Source organism: Aquila chrysaetos, chromosome 3, assembly GCF_900496995.4.
Source record: "Aquila chrysaetos chrysaetos chromosome 3, bAquChr1.4, whole genome shotgun sequence".
Lineage (NCBI taxonomy): Eukaryota > Metazoa > Chordata > Aves > Accipitriformes > Accipitridae > Aquila > Aquila chrysaetos.
In genome coordinates this window covers 61,153,156-61,174,504 of record NC_044006.1, presented here as the reverse complement: position 1 = coordinate 61,174,504, position 21,349 = coordinate 61,153,156, and the positions used below count along the sequence as shown (strand labels likewise).

Sequence of the window (21,349 nt, the reverse complement as noted above, 5' to 3'; positions counted from 1 at the left end):
TGAAAAATATGCACCGGAGTTGAGTGATAACAGATTTCTCTGTGGTTTGACTCGACATTGTTTGGGTGAACACAGAATCCTAAGTATTGCAGACTGAAAATACAGGTTTTAATTAGAGCTGTCTGAGCTTCAAAATACCTGAACGCACATTAAGCTTGGCAGATTTTCAGAAATCTGAGCGTTGCGTGGAGCTGATTTAAGCTAAGCAAGGGTCTTCTGTTTTCCAGCATATATTGCATTTGCAGTTGCATCACTGACTTGCAACACGCTGAAGAAGTGAGATCCAAAACCATCATTAATGGTTTTCTGATATGTAAAAATGTTTTTTCATCAAGGCCTGTCTTATGTCATACTTGTGTTGAACAGTACCTTACTCCAAGGGAATTTCCACTGAAAAAACTGAATGACTTCCAGAGTAAAGGATCTACTCCACATGACTGAAAAGCTGAATCAGCCTCAAAAGTTTGGTGCCTTTCTTGAGCTTTTGTTTTTTACTTTTACATGCAAATGTTTAAGACTGATATGCCCAGATCTGTATCCCTCAAGCAGTTTAACAGGAGTGGTTTGCTGTGACAATAAAGAAACCTACTGCAGTCAATGGGACACAAGGGTCCATTCACATGGATTCAGTTTCATGATCAAGGCCAAAAAAAAAAAAAGCATGGCTTTGTTTATTAAAAATCTTGAGCATGTACAAATATACTAGTATACCTTGGGGGGAAAACCATGATTTCAAATAAAGCATATGCAATTTCTACTTACAAGAAAAAAATCCAAGTCACAACCCATAGACAGGCGTGTTACAATAAACAGAAAATCAGACATGAAAATACCAGTTCACAGGTACAAATATGATAAAATATAAAGCATTGTGCTCTATGCGTATGTTAATACATGTATGTATACAAAAGTATACATATATACATATACATACATATATAATACAGTGTTGTTAATGTGATTTTTAGTATTTTATTTATTATGTGTGTGTATAAATTCATGCAATTGTTCTGGATATGATTTGAATATTATTTAAATAATAACACACTTACTTGTTTTTCTTATGCAGTTTCTCTTTTGTATTTTTGCTAGCTCCTACTGGCTATGGTAGGCTCTACAGATGAAACTCTGCAGGAGGCAGCAGCTGGTTGCATAGCAAACATTCGCAGATTGGCTCTAGCAACAGAAAAAGCAAAGTATGGCTGATGCTTTAGCAGCTTTTACCAACAAACTTGTTCTGCAATACAGCTACATTTAAATACACAATTACTTCTTCTAACATCTGTATTTCACAGCAGAGCTCATTTATATGAGGATAATTCAATAACGAAAATAAATCTGTGGAAAATTATGTTTGTTTTTACATTATTGGTTTGTCATGCCTAGGTTTTATAAAACACACCTAGTTTTGTGTGTCTTTTAGTATTACATCTTTCAAAAGACTATCAGTTAAGATATGTCAAAGGCATTTTCTACAATTAATATGCTTGCATTTGACATTCATTGTAGATCTAAATGGTTTTGCTTATCTGTGACATTACAGTAAATTTTCCTTCACTGTGTGTGTGGTTGTGCAGTGATTTATGAATGTCTTGAACAATTCCCTTCATGCTAAACTTGTCCAATCATCCTGTCATTATGTTTTTGCCTGTTTGATCACTTGCAATTCACAGGAGAGGACAAAATGCAGATACATCAATCTCACATCTGGTATTACATAAGGACTGCAAACAGCTGTAGCAGTAGACATCACTCCAAATTTCCTGTTTCTACCAACATCAAACAAAATAGTGCTTAATTTTATAAGTAGCTGGTGAAATGTGTTTTAATTAACATGTGTTTAACTCAAATTAAAACTTACCAGCTGTAAATAAAAAGCTGGGTATCACATTTACATTTACACATAATCTTATTGTGGGTTTTTTTCATTTTTAAACTGAGGACAACATTGTATTGATGTAGTTACTTTATTTTTCTGCATAAAATTATGTTCAGAATTAGAGCTGCCTTCAAAAAAGCACATAAACGATTATTGATATTATAGATTACAGACCCGCTGTACGGCCCGTGCTCAACAAATAATACTAAGGCATTTCCTTCAGAGCAGTAATGTCTTAATTACAAGCACAAACTGCTGACAAAACTGAAAAAACCCAAATGTTTAAATAACTTGTGTTTGTCAAGTGCTCACTTCTGAAAGATTTTTTTACTTCCCTTTAATAATTAACAATTTTCTTGTTTTGGAAGCAGTTTGTAATGCTGTAAAATATGCCATTTTACAAAATAACGTAAAAGAATTTTGTCATTATTTTTCCTCTAACTAGCATGGCTACTCAAGGCAACTAGTTTTACTGCTGACAGAAGCTTCTAAAAGGAAGACATAATGCAAATCCAACTTTTTCTTTGTGTTTGCTCTGAAGCAGACATGAAGGCTCATTTAAAATTTCATTTTAGAAGACTGATGCAATTCTGAAAAAGGAGGATTGCATTGGGCCCTTAGGGAAGGTGTAGAGAGTATTTTAAAGGAAACCAACTACAGACAGGTGCTGACAGTGTGGAGATCAAAATATTAATCCAAGTAGTAATTTTTGATGAATGCAAACACCAACGTAGTCATGGGGTTCTCACAAGTTCCATCAGCAACCAGTGACCAAGCAAATGCTATTTTAGGTATTTTCCAGCTTTGCCCCATAGGCCTGATATGTTATTTTGAATAATTATATCCATATTATTATACTGATGTCACAGCTGTAGTAGCATCATATGCTTCATCACTGTACCCAAAAATACTTCTAAAATAAAAGCTAATTGCCAAATTCATTTGGAAGAGGAGAGGCTTGATTTTATTTTTATCTTTTCTGTGAGAGAAGCTGTAGATGCAAATAGTTTATCACAAATAGTTTGCTTATGAATAATACGTAAAATGGTGGCTTATTTTTCTAACTGTTGAGGGGAAAAAACCTCCCTGACAATAGCTGTTGTCCTTAACATGACCTCTCAAGGCACTCTTGACCATTCAGCACGGATTTCAAATGGAATAAGTTCTAAAGTAAACTTAATTTTATGATACAGGTGTCAGGGCAATAAATGTCACGTTCCTGACAATTAAATGGCCTTAACTTGCCGCTCTCACTCACACTGGTAGCCCTTATGGTTGGAGTAGTTCATCTGAAGTCTTTATTTTAAGACCTCAGACAGTTGATCACAGACTTAAGCTGATTTATTTGTGCTGTTTTCTTTTCCTTTACCATGCCTGCAGTTTTTAAGTTCTGTACAAGGAGAACAAATGTTGAAATCGATACAGGTCACCACACAGGCAAAGGATCAGTACTAAAAAAACCTCCACATCTTTTTTGGCCAAAACTGGTGGATTCCATGTAATTAATATAAAGAGATTTAGTTGTTGGAAAATGAATAAATGAATGTGATCCCTGGCCTCTCTGAGTGGTGCAGTACAGCGTGTACATTTGAAAAGCTTCCACTTTCTCCGCAGAGCTGCGTTGAGTTTCACAGCACTGCAGCCCTCTGAAAAGGGATCCTTGCAAAGCTGGGTCCCGCTTGCTGCTCACACAGCCCTCCTGGCAGTGCCCGACGGACTTTTCAAGCCCTGGCACCAGCTCGAGCAGCCGCAGCCACCCGGGCCCGGCGTTCCCACTCCGTATAACCGGGCACCAGCCAGCTCCCGCTCCCCGGCTCCTGTGCCTGGAAGGGAAATGCCTTCACTCCTTGCTCTTTCCACCAGCTGCGACTTGTCCACATAAACCTGTAGCCTCTTAGGAAATATGGTTACACCGTCCCGGGAGTTCAATATTATACTCGGCGCAGAGCAATTTGATGTACAAATTCAATATAGAGTCTTATTTTAGTTGCAAAAATGAAGTGACTTAAAAAGGGGGGCTCGGCCTCTCTCCTGTTCATTTGCTGTCGTCTGCTCCCTCCTTGTTTTGTTTATGCAATTCCTGTATTTTCACAGTCTTGTAATATGGGGCGGGGGTGGGGGCAGTTTATTTACATTGATGTTACCGTCAGCAGGGAGTATCCATCACTTTTCACAGTTTCGGGAGCCAGCTCCCGGCTCTGCACAGAGCACTGTGCTCCAACTGGCAGCCATCAAGCCAGGCCTGCTCTTCACCGGCTGTTCGTTTTCAGCTTCGTTCCTCATTTTCATTAAAATGTCAGAAACCATAGAGGCCAAGTAAGAGAAGTTGTCACGAGAAAGTGTTGTTCTGAGTATGGAAATACTATAGCTGATGAGAAAAAAAGCACGAGAAGAAATCTTTCACCTTTATGCAATTATTTCTGGAACATTAAAGGCCCACCACATCTTTCAGTCTACGCATCTGTCAGCAGCAAGATAGCTTTTCTTCTGCCACTCCATGACTTTATGATTTATTGCTTGGTGACAGATAACAATTATCAATAATTTAATTGTCCCAGGATGTTCGAACTACACATTTGAATCTGGGATTTATGTTCATTTCCTCTAATGAATGCTAATGACAAGTACATGTGCTCTGACACATGATATTGTCTCCAAGTTGTTAGGGAAATATAAACTTCACGGCCTGGGTGCAATGAATCTGCGATATATTAGGGGCTTTGTTATTCTGCTCCGTCACCGAAACTTTCCTTTGGCGAGTAAATGAGCTTGAGATTCACAAGGCTGTCTTGAGATTTGACTCACTAATTTGCTTTAGGCTAACTGATCGCTCTGTGTGAAAGCACGGTACCTCTTTTATTCCAGGTCTTCTAAAATGAATCGAATGAGCTGTTGACGCCGGGGGTCAGATGTGAATCATCCCAGGAGGCTGAACTAGATAATATGTTAGTTTAAGAATTTCATCTCATAATAAATTAAATGGTTGTTCCTTGCACATTTCCACCAAAATAATCTTTGTTTTACACATAACAGCAGGATGACTGCAATGGAAACATGTAATGTGTTTCTTCAGCAGTAGTATTCAAGTTTCCCTGAAGGCTGTTTGCAGAGCTTATTTCCAGAGTCAGAAGCTGACTGCCCCTCAACTGTAAATTGTGGTTTGTCTCTTCTTTAGCCACTTAAACTTTGCCACACGCTGCTCGGGATCCAGAACAACAGAAGGAAGCAATGCTGCATCTTGGCCACTTCTCAACTCAGACAACCTAATCTTCTGCTGTTCAGTGACCTGGCACGGGCCAGGACTAGCATGTCTGCAGCCGTAGCCGTTGCAGCGGGAAGTCGCATTGCACCGTTTCTGAAGGAGTTTATTTTACCAATTATTGTTCCCTCCCCTGCTTAAACAGAGATGTTCCTCAATGCTCAGTATCTTGCTGCTTTGGCTATGGAAGCCAGCCAAAAGTCACCCATTTTCATGAATCTTTTCCTTGAGTGCAATTTTACGTTGTAATGTGTGCTTTTCATCCTCTTGCCTAGTTATCAGTTCAGCAATACTCACGACTTGCTGGGAAGGATTTCCATGGACAGCATCACCATGGCTTGTGTTTATCCTCTCAATTTGTTTCTGTGTTATCTGCCAGACACCTTTCAGTTGGCAAGTTCCTCTCTCTTTTCCAGTTGTTGTCATTGGCAAGTTATGTGTTTTATCCTAGTCTACACAGAGCACGGTAGCCTTCAGCTGCTTGAGCTTTCTTTTAGAACAACTGTAATCAATCCTACTTTGAACACAAATATTTTCTTTCTCAAAGGCTCATAAACCCACGTAAGGAAGCTTTGACTTTGGCTAGCATGTAATATGATGTGGCCTAATCCTATCACTTTTGCAGTTCTCCAATGGCACAAAATCATCTTCACTAATTTCATGTGTTTTCTTCCATCATTTGGGAATCCTGATGTGGTGAGAAGATAGTAGTTGGCCAGTCAAAACTTTTGCTTGTTGTCACTTTGCGTGCGTAGTGGAGAAGGACCAGAAGAATGACATTATACTAATGCTGAACCATGAAACAATAGGTTATAAATCAGCAGTTTGCAGTCAACTCCCCATTGCACCAGGATCCTGTATGCTTTTAAAGCTTCTGCCTGGAAGCTTTGGGGGGGCAAAATTGTTCATTACAGTCATGGTGGTAAGGCTTTGTTCAGTCAGGCTGTGACACATCCCGCTTCTCCAAGGGGCTTGGTGAATGCAGGAGGGCAATGCAGAGCACCTGTGGTCTGGTAGGCATGTCTGGCAGCAGAATTTTGCTCCAATGGCTGAGCCTTGAACTGCGCCTTCTAATACCCAGATTAAATAGCTAGGGATTTGTGTACTGCTTCTGAAAAAAAAAAAAGGCTTTAATAAAAATGGTAATTAAAAAGTTACAGATGCTGATAAAATTAAAAACATATGATATGGAATTGAAATGATTTAGTGTTGAAAAACGTTGGTTGATTCAGTAGTAGTTAAATTTCCAAATAACTTGTCTTGAACAAGCAAATAGTTTTAAGTATTTGGCTACATGTCTTTTTTTTAAAAAAGTGAACACAGATCATGTTGCTGGTTCCCTCTACCACAGATTGGTAAAGGCTGCGCTATAAAATTAGTGCAGTAAACCACTCGTCTTTCCAGTTGCTGCATTCTCTTCTCCAATTGAAAGCCTTTTGGGGCCTCCTTGGCTCTTCAGCGGAAAGCACCAAGTGCAGTTCTGTTGCTCTAATGAAAAAATAACAACAATGTCTGGGAAGCCATAGAATGATGCAATAACCGTGCTGCTCTGCTTCCTTTAATGTGATGAAGCTTGCATATTTGCCTGGCCCCAATGTTTTACTCCTGCCAGTATTGTGCTGTAAAGAGACTTGGCAGAACACGTTCAAAGGCTGTTCGTGGTTTTTCACTCAGCATTAAACCTTCCAATGACGGAAGGGTGGGGGAACCCATATTGAGACAAACAGACACTCAAAAAGTAAAAAAAAGAGGAGAAGGAGTCTGGTAGTAGATGGTCAGCAGTTTAGTAAGCCTTGGTTATGGGACTGGGGTTGATTAGGGCCAAGCTGAGACCCACTGGAGGACAAGACCATGTATTAAACCAGTGGGTCTTCTCTGCCCACTTTCCAGGGGGCAATCAGCCCAAAGGAAAAACAGCTTCCAATGTTCTGAGAGAAGAGATCTGTGTTGCTTCAGTCTGATAACCAAAGTCACACCGTCCTTGATAACTGCGCTCGGTCACAATTGGTGTGGTAGTGCAGAGGCTCTAGGATTGCTACTTTTTGTGCTGTGTTTGTTCTGTATATGGAAAATTTGTGTCCCCATGGCTGCCAGTCTTGCTCTGCAGACCTTCATTGAATTCACTTATGGCTGACTTTCTTTTGTAATTACACCGTTTGGAAAGTGGACTACCTAGTCCTTACCTAGTCCTGTGTGAGGTTAGGCAGGAAAATATTCGAAGTGGAGCTGGAGCAACTCTTGGAGACAAATACTGCATGTGCACTTGCAGATGAGGGGCAAAATATGTTCAGAAGCAGAAGTTATGGTCAGATTGATGCCTCCTTCCATCCCGTTCCACAACTGTCTGTGGTGGGGTGTCATGTAAAAGGAAAAATATTTGGAAAAGCGGACATCTGTGGGCCAGCCTTGGTATGCTTCCCAGAATGTAATGACTAGGTGAATGTTTTTCAGTGCAGCAACTAAGGAATATAGGTGACTGCCAAGCATCGGGTCTGATGTGGCGTGAAGAGGTACAAAACAAAGAGGAGTGATTTCTCTGAAGAAACTGAGGACTAATTCTTTCCAAACTCAGCATTAAAAAGAAAACAAAACCAAACCAAAACCAAAACAGAACTCTTTTCAGTCCCCCCCATGTTGCTTTTCAGATTTTTGCCTATCTTTAAGATACTTCCATTGCGCAGACATGCTTGTTTTCACCAGTCTTAGGGCTCTACAAGTACCGATATAGACTCATTATTGTCGACATTTCTAAATCAACACAGTTACTGAGATCTATGTTATGATTTTAGTTCCACTGGCAATTACTGATATCTAATTACCACTTAATCTGTTCTGAACTTTGTAGGAATGTGTAACAGAAACCACTTTAACTTTTGCTAGAACTGAATTTGAATCATGTGTCTCCTCTCCTACATGACTGCCACATCCACACTCACCATCCCAAGGAACTGAAATATATTTCAGCTTTAAGAGGAAAATACTCAGAACTCTACCATGTACATTCTTGCTCTGGGAGATGGGAAATGCAGGCTCAAGTGCCCCATAGCACCCTCAGGCACTCTGCAAGCCTCAGAGAGTCTCCATCAGAGAAAGCCAATGTGAGAGAGGACACGTGTGGCCCGGGAACAGCTATTCCGTATCATGGACAACCATTACAACTATGACAAAATGCAACTGTGATGCTGGGGCCTCAGCAAGTGCTGGCCAAAACACTCAAATCCAGAAGCAGCCTTAGGGATGTGAAGCATCTCTTTGCAACCTCAAGTGTGTATGTCCCTGAGAGGGCTGAGATCAAGCACAGAGCTTCTCCATGGGGTTTTCAAGTACCACCGGCCCCACTGGAGATCTGTTAGCATCCTCCAGCAGCAGGCAGGGGCCTGGTAAGCAGCCTGGGCTGAGGGTTTCCACTGTGCATGTGGCGGGGTGTGCACTGGATGCAAAGAGGCATATATTTTCATAGCAAATCTAAGTGGCAATTTAGAAAAGCTGACCCAGCCAAAGAAAACCCTGGAAAACCCTGCAGAATGAAACAATAAAACTGTCTAAGAATTTAATCCAATGAGAAAGTTAGTAATTGTCAGAAGTCCACCAGATTTACATTTCTAAAATGAAACAGGATGACAAAGTAACAAGATTGTGCTTCTATAATCAACTAGTAGCAGTTCTACAAAGTAACAAGAATGCAGAGGGAATTCAGTTCCAAAAAGTGGCTGCCACCTTCAGGTACCCCTTCAAGGTTTTAATAAGGTTGGTGGAAAAATAGGTGAAATCTCACTTTGCTCAGGCAGGTAGCATTTTGCGTTGGCCAGTAGCAAGTGTGATTTGTCTTGAATAACTACAAACAAAATGATGGCAAAACAGCTGAGTGAGAGCCAAAGAGGGCTGCAGGCTGCCCCTGGAGAGCTCCCAACGGCTGAGGATGTGCTGCAAATCCAGCCTGCTGTGACCAGGAACAGCAGGGCAGCTCTGGGCGATAAGTAACAGCACGAAAATGCAAACATGGATTGTAGGATATCGCTCCTGTCCAAGGAAAATTTAAGGGGAGGGATGGCGCAGTCACTTCCAGTGATTCCCACGTGTGCAGCTGCTGTGCAGGTACCCAATGTGCTCCAGCCCTGGGAGCACCGGGGCAGCATGACTGTGCTCAGGCACTCTGTTTCTCACCTTGCTCTTTGCTGTGGGGCCCATGCGAGTGCAGCTGCATCCTCAGCTGCAGGGAGAGATGCTGTCAGTCACATTGCTGTGTGGAAGGAAGTGAGGTGGAAAGAAAGGTTTATTAAGAAAAGACTTGATTAAGAAGCAAAGAAAGGTGATTTACTTTCTTAGCTTGATAAACGCAGATTTTGGGATGCTGCACGGCAGAATGAGAACCCAGGTTGCTGGGATCCAAAGCTAGCCCCTTTTTTGGGGGATCATTCCAGCCAACAAGGGGCATGAAACAGTGCTGCTTCTACTCAGGAAAAGGACATGTGCCCTGTACACCCTATACTACCCTCATGCTGCTCCCCTTTCCATAAAGACTCAAAAGTACATGGCACTCTGCTATGAGAAAGGAGCTTCAAAAAGCCTTACAGAAATTTTCTTGCAGTGGGGATCCCAACACGATCTGTGAGTCAAATGCCCTCCTTGTGTCACGGCATTTGCTGAATTTCATGGGGATGCATCTCAGGAGGGCATCCCTCCAGCCTGTCCAGACCCCACTACAGTGAGACCTTGAGTTTGCCAGCCCTGACAAGCAGCTGAGCCACGGGGGAAGCAAGAGGACTTGAAGAATGAAAATGTGCATTTAGCTGCACAGGCTGTCTTGCCTCCAGCTCAGACTATTTCCTTCTGTCTCAGTCTGATAACTGTGCAGTCTCCCAAAACCTTCTCAGATGGCTGCTGTCCTGCAGATCCCAACAGAAGCAGGGTGAAAGAAAGCTTACAAAAGGCTTGATATCTCTCTGAGCAGTCTCAGGCTCTGGTAGATTAGCAATGCAAACAAACGAAGGCTTCTTGGAACTAGCCAGAGACTTTTGGCAAACCCATGTGTTTGTGACTGCTACCTTCACTGGAGACGATTGACACGACTGTGTCCTTTCCAGGCATTTTGAGCATTTCTGCATTATCAGCCACCTGGTCCAGGGCTGCGGAGTCCATCCAAGGGAGGACTGAGGCATGAGGACTGCTTGAAGCAGCTCCATGGGTAAGAACCTTAAAAAGCTGGATCTTTTGTGTAAGAAATCATATTCCTTGGCCGGTTTGTAAATGTTCATTGCAAACTATCTAGTGCTGCTGCCAGACAGAATTACCTTAACTGGGACCTTATGGCTCAATCCATGGAGAGTCTCCCACATAAACACAGGCAGGAATCAACATGCCTTTTTTTTGGAGAGAGCACTCCAAGTGGGCCCAGACACCTCAGTCACAGCCTTTTACAGGACAGCAGCTGTGACGACATTGAAAAAGGTCTCACAGTTGAGTTCTCTGAACAACAGCAGGCCCAGCAGCTATTGAGGGTGTCCTCCTCAAGGGCTTCTTCAGTAAAACCAGCAGTGTGTCACTTATGCACTGCGAAAGGCCATCTGTTCCTCCCCGGATATCTGCATCCCAACCAATGGAGGCAAGTATTATACGCCACTGAAGGAGGATCAACAAATGTTGAGAAGGAGATCGATTTTCAACTCCAATAGTTTGTAGCCAGGTGGTTTTAGCCCTGTTATTGTCTGGAGAAAGGTGAACAGCAAAACCCTCTACTAGGGTTTAGCTGCTCCTGAATTCCCCTCTTGATTTGACATCCTTGGCTTCATAATCCCAGGGCTGGATCCACAAAACCTGAACTAGATTCTGTAAATGGCCTGGCAGTTCATGGTTTGCCAGGCACGTATTTTCACGCTGATTCACCCATCTGGAATAGGACACTACTACCTCAGCTGTCCTTGGGGAGAGTCTCAGCAAAAAAGTAGAGGTCTCCTCTCTATGTGTAACTGTTGCTTGACTCACTCCACCCAGGACCTGATGGGGTGACAGCTTTCCTAAGACGACCAAGTGTTTGAGCCAACCACCTGGTGATACTTAGTGATTTGAGGTTAGCAGTCAGTGAACAGATCAGTTGAGGAGGTCTGGGCTTTCACTGCTGCCCTGGGCAGTCCTAAGTCCTGTTCACTTTCCTTCTGGTTGGAGAATCTAGTTTATGGGCAAGGTGCCTAGCTCCTCATCAGGAAAAGCCTGCCAGCGTCAGTGAGGTACCACTGCAGGTGCTGCATTGTCAAGCTGCTCACCACGTCCCCAAATTTCTTTCCTTACTGAACTGGTGAAGAGGAAACATAGGCAAGCAAGGGATGCCCTGGTCTACTAAAACAGGCTGGGATATGCCTTGGTTCAGCCTTTTAGAGAAGGTAAAGTCCAATAGGGCTTAGCTGACCTCCGCTGCACCCTGGGAAGCACCCACGTTCAGACACCTGGAAAGCCTTGCTCTGCAGAGAGGTCCATAACCCTGGCTGATGCCACCATGACTCTGGTGCGGGTGGAGAGGCTTTTTCCAGGAGGGGCCAAGCCACTGTCTGGGCAGAGCACGTGTTTAGACTATTGCTCTCGAAAGAGGCAGGAGCACTTCACGACAGTGCCATAAGTAGCATTACGGGCACTGCCAGGATGGGGCAGGCACGGCAGCAAGATCTGCCCCAGCCCTGCGGGGGCACATCTCGCACCGGGGGAGCACGGGGGAGCAGGCTGTGACCCTGCCTTGTGCTTGCACTTACTCCCAGTATTTACCCTGCCAGCTGAAGCAGGTAACTTTATACTGTTTTGCTACTTTGTGGAAACACTGTGAGGTGACCGGCACCTGAATTTGTTGACAGCTTTGAAGGAAACAATTCAATTATGCAAATCTGAAACTGATTCTGTCCTTACGCCCTGGGGCACGTCCCTGCTGATGGCAGCTGCAGTCCTCCCCTGGGCATCTGAGGGCAGCTTCTGTCCCAATCCAGCAAACACTTATTGGATGCTTAATATTACCCAAATGAGGAATGCTTGCAAAGCCAATGGGATAGCCAGTGGGATAGCCAACATTTATGCGTACAATCAAATGTACAATTTGGGTCTGAGCACTTTGTCATATTCTTGGCCTCTGTTTAAAAAGAAAAGAAGATGAAAACCCACAAATCACATTTAAACTAGCAGAATGATTTATTAAGAAAAAACACTGATGGATTTTTGAAGTACTGAAAGGGTTGAAATAGTCTGAATAGAATAAAAATTGACACAAATTTTTACCACAATGCAAAAGGAACTTGAACTATTCTAATAAGAGTTTGCTTTAATGTCCGTGCATGTCTTCACATCCTGCTTTTGGCAATGGCCAGAAAAGAACTACCGAAATACTGTGAGAAAAGCTGTTCTCATGTTATTTCTGGCCCTGCTGTAATGCATGAAATCAGGACATCTCATGAGAGAGACTGATATTCAAGATTTTCAGTCTATTTTTCAGACAAAAAAGTCTGAATATATATCTAAACTTCTGGGTTTAGTCATGGCTAGATCTCAAAGCAACAAGAAAAGTATCCCTGAGGTCACAAGTCAAATAGTCACAATACGGAAGATAATAGTTATATTCAAATAACTTGGAGGAAAAAACCCTGCAAAGCCAATATTCACTTAACATGCTAAGGTGGATGGGTCCTCATTCTCAAAATAACCCTTAATGCCATTGGGGAATTTCTAAAGCTTATTCATAGGGTGGATGGGGGTGATGATTAAACCTAAAGAGCTTGAAGACACCAGCAAGTGTCATAGGACTGGTACCGTTTATGTGTGTGGCTCTACTCTGTCTAAAAATCATTTCTGATAAACACCTTCAGGATCCAAAGAAACGAGAGCTCTATGAACTATATGGTTTCTGGTGCCCCTGCCAACTCCGAATAAATACGCTGTGTGTGTAGCCAAGGTCTTGGAGAATTATTTCCTGAAAACTACTTTAGAACCAGAAGGAATTAATGAAGATGTGCCAGCTATTTCCTTTGCTGGCTTGCGTGCCTCAGCCTCACCAATAATAAATAGTAACGGTTTGTACATGAGTTATGCTGCTACACCTCATGTTTTGCACCCTGCAGAACCCATTTATTCTGTACACAAGCAGGAAAGGACAGACAGAGTATGAGTTTGTTGCCTCTCCTTGGGTATTGACATTGGAGGCTGGCAATAGATATCAAAGCCAAACTGCATTTTGAGTCTTTGGCTTTAGCCTCTGCTAAAATAGCATTCGTGTATTTTAAAGCTATTTACGGAGGTTTAACTTCAATTCTACTAAAAAGGAGATAATAGAGCTATCAGCACTGGTTAAACAGATTAATTTGATTGGCCTGACTTTTTAATCTGCTTGAATAAACATATTTATTATTGCTGGAAAACTTTAAGAAAACTTCTAAATCATTAGAGATTTATAAATTATCAATTATGTAAGAGCTAGAGCAACTAGGGAGATGTTTTTATATGACTGCAAGCAATAAGGAAGGAGATTTTCAAACTCAGGCCAAAAACATTAATCGCAAGTCATCTTTAGAAAAATCATTCTGCAACCTTATTTTATGCTCGGATTTTCTCAGGCTTCCTCTGCGGGAAACCAACCCACTACTGCGTGACTCCCGAGCAGGGCTGGAGAGAGCGGGATCCTGTGTCCCGGAGGGAGCTCTCCCCGGGCAGCTCCGGGTGCCCAACCCCGTACTGTTTTTATAGAAACTGGCATTAACTTTGGGGTTTTCCTTCAAGACACAAAATCCCCTCAATTACATCTGTGTTGCCAAGGCAACATGCTCCGACTCTGCCTGTCCTCTCCAGGACCCGACATCTACCGGAGGAGCTTCTAGACAGAAAATCATCAAAACCCTGACTCAACCGCACAAGGTTTTACTCCGTGCAAGCAGCCAAGAGGCTGAGGATATTTCGGAGTTTTTTTATGCAATAACTGGAGGGCCATCAAACTGAAGCATGTTATGACTACTTCTCCCTGTTTAAAATCCTAAAAGTCAGCCTGAATCTTGTATCCTCTCTGTCTTGTCTCCGGAAAATGCCTCAGATTTGGGGTTGAAAGTGAATACGCTCTGGGCTGACGTGTTGGGAGCTGCTACCCCGCGCAGAGCTTTGTCAGTACAAAGGAAAGAGGAAACGTTTCTGCTGGTATTATTAACATGTCAGTAGCACTGATAGATTCCAACTGAGATCAAGCCCTCTTGTATTAGCCGTGTGCCAAAAGCAGAGTAGGAAGCAGAGAAAGGGGAGGAAGCGTTATTATTCCCATGTTACAGCTGCAGAAGAGAGGCACGGGGATTGTGAAATCCTCGAGGTCACACAAAACCGCGTGCGGCTCAAGTGGGGAATGGAGTCAGCCCCTCGCAGCTGCCCCTTCCATCCCCTCAGCCCATGCGCATCTCCCCACCTTGCCGGGTTGGTTCACATTTTCAGCTATTTGGGGATGCTTGATAGTTGGGGCTGGTAGAGTAAGTCCCAGGGGACGGGTCCCAGGCACATGCCACGTGAACCGCGGTGTCCCTGCGCATTACTGCACTGATTTCGCTCACACACACATCCACATCCTCCTCTCTCCCTGCCCAGAAAAGACAGACTTAAGCAAAAATTCCTCATGGTTTGAACCATTCTTCAGATAATTATTTAAAATTAAGGATTGGTCTCTATATCTGTAATACTGCAGAATATTGGTGGTAAAAATACTTGACTTATGCTTTCCAGTGGAGCTAGATGGGAAAAGAGGAATAAATAGTAGGGAATTCAGTGTGCTCTGTTTATTTTTGCACAGGTGGCTGAAGAAAAATTAGAATTATAATTATTGTTATTAACTGTTCAGCATTTATCCTTAACTTTTCAAAGCAGCGATTTCTGCAATGTGACCTGCAACCATTAATGTTAAATCCAAACAAATCCACGTTCATTTTTCAAAAGCAGAGCAGATATCAGCTATCTGAGATACTACATTCGATGGAACTCAATTGTTCCCTGGCCAGTAAAGGCGCTGAAGATGTGAATTTCCTCAGAGAATATTAAATACAGAGTTTAAAACTTCATTAAAAGCGACATGGTTATGAAAAGAATAAAATATATATAACACAGCGAAATTACCAATTTTTATTATATTGATACATTACACACAGAAATTGAGAAAAATCGGCCTCTTTTGGGATGTTTCAACTCCTGTTTGTACAGAAACAAGGGCTCGTGTAAGGCTTGAGTCTCTGGCTTTGTATTCCCTGCGGTTAAGAGAAAATGAGCAGCAGAGGAGGGATGGTGCAGACTGGAGCAACCCACACAGCTTGACTTCGCGGAAGGCAGAGAACTGAAGAAACCAGGTGGGCCATAAGAGCCATGAGTGGGATCTCCTGTGGGGCACACACAGATCCCACCCGGGTCCTAAGAGCACAAAATGGAGAACAGCTCACACACATGAATGAAGTCAAGAGAATAACCAAGAGGCCTGATCTTAAGCCACTGACTCTGTCCCAGACCAAACTGCAGAGCTTCTCCTGCTAACCTCGTCTGCCCCCAATTAACAACGTTACACACATTGTCAATCCCAGGAAAAGCATCTGGCCCCTTTCTGGAGCCCTTTTGCCCTTGTGGCTGGTGACAGAGCCCCGACAGAGCTTGAGTTAAGGGGCACTGGGAAAACACGGCTCCTGTGAACACCACGGCCCTCCTCCTCCTCCTCCTCCCCTTGTCCACTGCATGCAGGAGCTGAAGCGCAGCAGAGGCCCTATGAAGGTGCTTTGTTTGACGTGGCCCAGGGGATGGAAATCTAAAAAATGCCATAAAAAATGGAGGTGGAACAGAGCAGCGAGAGAAAATAAAGCCCCTGAGCACCAGTCAGGAGCTTGTTTTTCAGACTCTTTGGCAGGGAGGTTCACATGGAAGCAGAAAGAACTAAGATCCAGTCCTTGGTTGGAGATCTTGTTATGGTTTTGTTTATTAATTCTTAGAATAAAACACATCAAAAAGATGCAGAACAGAACTGGGTCCTCCACCCTCCTAGAATAAGCAACAGCTATGGGTTGGTTGTGGTTTTTTTTTTTGATCTGTGGTTTGTCTGGGGCTTTTGCTGCCACTAACCGCAGTGATTTTTCCAGAGTTTGAGGGTGTCACAGGGATGCCACCCCACAGGGCCCCCTGCTTCTTCGCAGAAACAGGGAACAGCACTGCCTGTTGCAGCTCTCAGAGGCATCTCCCCCTCCCCATGTTTGCTAGCCCAGTTTCCTGCCTCCAGAGCGGCCTCGCTCCCCCCACGCCTGACCGCCGTGTGTAAGGCTGGGTTCAAGGCACAGCTTCACGGTTAACGTCTTCCTGCAGCTGAAGCTCCCTGGTCACTTCCCTTGCCATGCCATAACCCAGGCTCTGGGTTTTATCACTGAGCTGAGCTAGAAGTCAGATGACAAAATATTGTGTGTCGTAGCATGTGAGTCTGCTCTACAACCCAGCCCGTGCACTCAGTCTACTCTTTTATAAACACAAATAGCGTGCAACCCTTCCTGTTTTGTGGAAGACAAGAACTGGACCTTCACACAAGGTTATCTCCCACATTCGTACAGAGTCTGGTGTAGTTCTTGGTTTTGGCTTTCTCATTAGGCTAAGTCTGGTCCACTCTTCTGCAGCATTCAGTGGCCTGCAGGCAGCAGACCAGCTCCCTTAAAGGACACCTTTCCTGGATGTAAATGGTAAGATAACATCTGAGTTATGCTGAGTGCTACACTGGAGCTCAGTCTATAATTTTGTCTCAGTCTAATCTTGCTGGACCTGGAAGTGAAACTAGGGTTTGGTTAATGGTCACATCTGCCAGGCTTCAGGATGTCCTCTTGACAACCTCCCCATTTCACTTTCTTGCTGTTGTTACCCACCTTGCTCCCCGCAGTCTTTGGCCCTGCGGTTTGTCAGTGTTACCTGCTGCAGCACCACCAGCACCACCAGCCGCAGCACCACCAGCAAAGCTGCTTTAGGGACAGTCACACATGATGTTGGTGTGTTTGCTTCCTGCATACATGTTTCCATTTCAACACACCCTCCTACCAATTCCTCCAAACCAAATACCCATAAAGAAAAGAAGTAAGCACATATTTTATCTTTCAGGTGCTCCTTCGCTGCTGTTGAGAAACCTTCCAAAGCTCATTTCTCCACAGCTCTTTGCATGCAAAAAGGCCTGTAATTAGGTGGCAACTTCAGAGCCTATCTTTGCTTTCTAGTAGGCCAGCATAATTATCTCCTCCCTTAGATGTCATATGCTCAGTACAATGACCATGCTGCTCCCAAGGATGGAGCACTGAGCCCCCCTTGCTCTAAGCCAGGGGCTATTCTAGGCATTGGTCCTGCAAAAGGTTCAAAGGGGACAGTTCTTCTTCCTTCCATAGGATTATATTTAACAAAACTCCATGCCACGAGTCTTAACTTCACCCCTACTTTATTTTGCTCCAGTGCTTTCGGGGCTGCCAGACTGAGCAGGAAGAGCCCCTGCTAATGCTGCGGCTCTGCCAGCTCTGGCTGCCCACAGTAGAAGAGCAAACCCCTTGAGGCACCATTTCAGACAAGTTGGTTAAGCAGGTTCATCCTTGTCTATGTGTGCCTCGGAGACTTTGCTCGGCGCTGACCCAGCTGCTGCCATGGATGGCAACAGGTCTCTGCAGCTATTCTCCCTGTGAGTGTGGCTATTTTGCAGTGTAGATAACACCTCATTTTGCAAAATCCTAAACAATTTCTCACCTACCCAACTTCTCAGGCCCTTCGACATACATGGCCATAGTTATTTAGCCACCCAGCATGCCATAGCGCAGAGTGTACCAGGGATGTGAGGAAATTCTTTGAATTTCAAACATATATGTTTACTGTGAAGGAATCCGCAGCTGGAGGGGGGAGCTGTGAGAATGCAACGCCAAGGAAATGTTTGCTGAAAGCATTTAAAAAATAACCAGAGCACGAAGCAAGGGACAAAACCAACATTTTGCTGGGAGTGCAAAGCAGAAACGAGGACTGTATTTAGGAGCGTAGATGGGACTCTACCAAACCGGTTTTGGATTGCCCCCTGCTCCTGGCTGGGGAAGGAGGAGCAGGCAGAGAAGAGCTCCAGCCTGCCCCGGCAGTGCCAGCTGGGCTCTGCGGGGCGGCCGCCCACCGCAGGCAGCTGGGCTGGGGCTGCAGCCTTTCTGCTGGCTGGAGCAGAGCTGACACTGGGGAGCTCCATCGCTTGCAGCCTCAGGAGCAAATTCTCCTCTCAGCCTGACAGCATGGTTGATTTTTTCCTGGCTCCTCCAGTGAGACAGATTAGGCCCCGGAGCACCACTTTTGGGCTCTTTCTGCACGATATCCCTTGGAAAGGTGCCTTGCTGCCACTTTCTGGCATGCCAGCCTGGCCTACCGCTGTCTGAGGCTGGGCACACGGGCATGGGTTGGGAGAAGGGTGTTTCAAAGATTGGCAAGGAGCTTCTTGCAGCTCCAGCCTTGCAGGTGCCCAAACTCCCCCTGCACCCCGGGCCCCCACCCTGCTGCAGGATGCATGGGAGCTCCGGTGTTCCCATCAGTTGGCGCTGCACCGTCCTCAGGGGAGCCGGCTGCGGACCACGGTATGCGGCCAGCAGCTCTTGACTTATTTTTCCGTGCATGGCCGGGTAAGTAACCTTAATTAAAAACATGAAGCCCACAGTTTGTATCACATTCACGATGTTAAACAAGCTCTGGAAATAGAAACCCTGTTTTCATTTAAGCTTTTCAACTGTGATCTAAGTAATAAAATATGGAGGGGGCGGGCGTGTGTGAGATTTACATGTGATGATTTGGGAGATCTCGCTGGTTTAGAGGCTTGTAAGGCGCCGCGGTGCCAACTGCTCCTGCCGCTGCCTCACCGCGCTTGGCAGCGCCTGCCCCACAGACTTTTGGTTTTTTCCAGAGCCGCTTTCCAAATGCTGATTTCTGCCCTCGGCTCTTGTTGCTGTGATTTATTCTGGGTGTGGGTGTGGGATCTGCCAGGCCCTCAGCAACCTGCTGCCCTGGCTGCCCGTGCCCTGCCTGGCTCTGGGCAAGCAGGCAGGCGGGCAATGCACACCCCCACCGCTCCTGGGGACCACGGATGTCCTTGAGGACAGCCACGTACCCTGCAAGTGCAGACAGTGATCCCCTGAGCCCGTGCCCAAGCAGCACCATCATCAGGAGACATGGGGGAGGATTAGCCTTGCCTTCCCGGTTCCTCCTGAGCTACCACGCAGGGAATGAGCATCCATCCCACCATGGCGGGCAGGCAGGAGGGGATGCTCTTCTGTGGGCATCTGCTCTACAGAGCACGTAGTACCCTGCCAGTGCATGGGCTGACCCTGCTCCAGAGGCTGCCTCAGGCTGCAGGGCCCACAGAAACCTGCTGTGCCCCATCTGTGTTTCCCCTCGGGAGCTGCGGGCCAGATCCTGTGCCTGCCCTGCCAGAGGGGTCACCCCTGCTGTGCCAGAGGGGCTGGGAGAGGGGAATGGCAAGACAACAGGGCAAATACTTGTATGAGGCTGCAAACGGTTGAGATCACCTTCCCATTCCTCTGGAGTGAGCAGGAGCCCTCAGGAGCTTGTTTTTGATCAAGCCTGTCACTTTCTCAGTCTCCTGTTGCTATAAGGTAACAACACTTCCCAGGTCATAAACAGTTCAGCTGGGCATGGCAGTGATTGGAGCTGCGTGTTTTGCAGCAAGCCCCTACTAAGCGCATTAGCACAGACTAACCAGAGGCACTCGTCCCACTGTGTCCCCGTATGCCCCCCTTGCCCCCCAAGCTCTTTCTGAGTGCTCTGGCCAGGGCATGTGCTGTGGGGGAGCCTCGAACAGGGCTTTGCCCAAAGGCCTGTGGAAACGTGGGGTGCATGGGCTGCGCAGAAGCACTCCCGCGGTCGTTTACGCCCGTTTCTGTCCTTTGTTTTCTCGGCCGGGGACTGGCAGCAAGTTGTTGGTGGGTTTTTTTCCCACCCTGGGGATAGCGATTTTTCTCCCTCAACAATGGGGCGTCATCAGCGCATTGCCCTTCCCCAACCTCCCTCCTGGTTCCCTTCGGCAACCGGAGAAATTACAGCCGGGTGGGTGATCCCCGACGCCAGGGTGCCCCTCTTCCAGGGACCCCCTTCCCCAAAGCGTGCGGCTGTGTGACGTCGCAGAGAGCGCCCGTGACGTCACGCGCCCGTGACGGAAGGGTGCAGGGAGGGGTGCAGGTCGCAGAAAGCACCCCACGGCGGGGCAGAAACGGCGCGGCAGAGCGCGGGAGGGGGGACGCGGCGAGCGGGCGGGGGTGCCCGGGGGCAGGAGCCGCCGCCGTGCCCCGCCGCGGACCGGAGCGGCCGCGGCCGCGGCCGCAGCAGGTACCTGCCCCCGCCGCGGCTCCGGGGCCGGGAAGGCGGCAGCCCCCGGTCCGCCTGTCCCCGCCGCTGCAGCGCCGAGGGCCGCGGAGAGCCGCGTACCCCCTCCGCGGTGGCCTCTCCGGCCCGGGAGGACGGGAGGGGACGAGGCCAGGGTGTTGGAGAGGGGAAGGGATAAAGCCGGTAGCGGCTGTGCAGACTCAGGTCCTTTGGGGTCACGCTTGCGGGGACAAGGACGGGGACAAAGGAGCCCGCGGGGAAGCGAGGTGCCGGGGGGGTGCGCGCACGGGGGGGTCCGCGCCGCGCACGTCCCGCCGGGCCCGCGGGCGCAGACGGCTGCTCCCCGTTCACCCGCGGCGGTCACATAACGTCTGAATTACATCCTTGTAAATATTGACTGTGGCCATCTTCTTCGTTTCTGCGCACAGTAACCGAAATGTTAAGCTCGGCGGAGCCGGGGCCGGGCTGCTGCGCCGCAGGGCGGCGGGGGGTGCGGAGCGGCGGGGCAGGGGGAGCCGGGGGGGCCGAGGCACATCCGCGGGGGCGCGCCGGCCGCGCCGGGGATGCTAAAGGGAGCGGGCTGTCTCCCGGCTTGGACTGCGGTCTAATTTATAATCCTTGGCCGGGGGTGGGGGACGGGACGGGGCGACGACACACCAGAGGAGACGGAGAAGAGTGGGGGGAGATGTTTCCTGGTCCGGATTCATTAAACGCCGGCGTTAATGAGCGGCGCGAGGCTGCGGCTGCCGGCACGGCCGCCGCCGCGCCGGCTGTGCCCCGCGCCCGCCCGACGGGGGTCTCTCCCGCGGGCAGCGTGACCCCAGCCGGTGTCTTCGGCCGCCTTCCCCGGGGCACCCCCCCCG

The 21,349-nt window shown here is 46.6% G+C and overlaps 2 protein-coding genes across 3 annotated transcripts in view; both read left to right on the top strand.

The window, feature by feature from the left end:
- Nucleotides 1–1,562, top strand: part of ODAD2 (outer dynein arm docking complex subunit 2) — an 88,674-nt gene extending 87,112 nt beyond the window's left edge. For both annotated transcript variants that reach the window (XM_030010683.1, XM_030010680.1), the window contains one exon: nt 1,093–1,562. In XM_030010683.1, the coding sequence (XP_029866543.1) occupies nt 1,093–1,206 (114 nt within the window). In that variant the 3' untranslated portion in view covers nt 1,207–1,562. The remainder of the gene's footprint in view (nt 1–1,092) is intronic.
- Nucleotides 1,563–20,335: 18,773 nt separating this feature from the next.
- Nucleotides 20,336–21,349, top strand: part of MKX (mohawk homeobox) — a 49,481-nt gene continuing 48,467 nt past the window's right edge. Inside the window, exon 1 of the mRNA XM_030010485.1 lies at nt 20,336–20,489. The gene's annotated coding sequence lies outside the window, so the exon portion shown is untranslated. The remainder of the gene's footprint in view (nt 20,490–21,349) is intronic.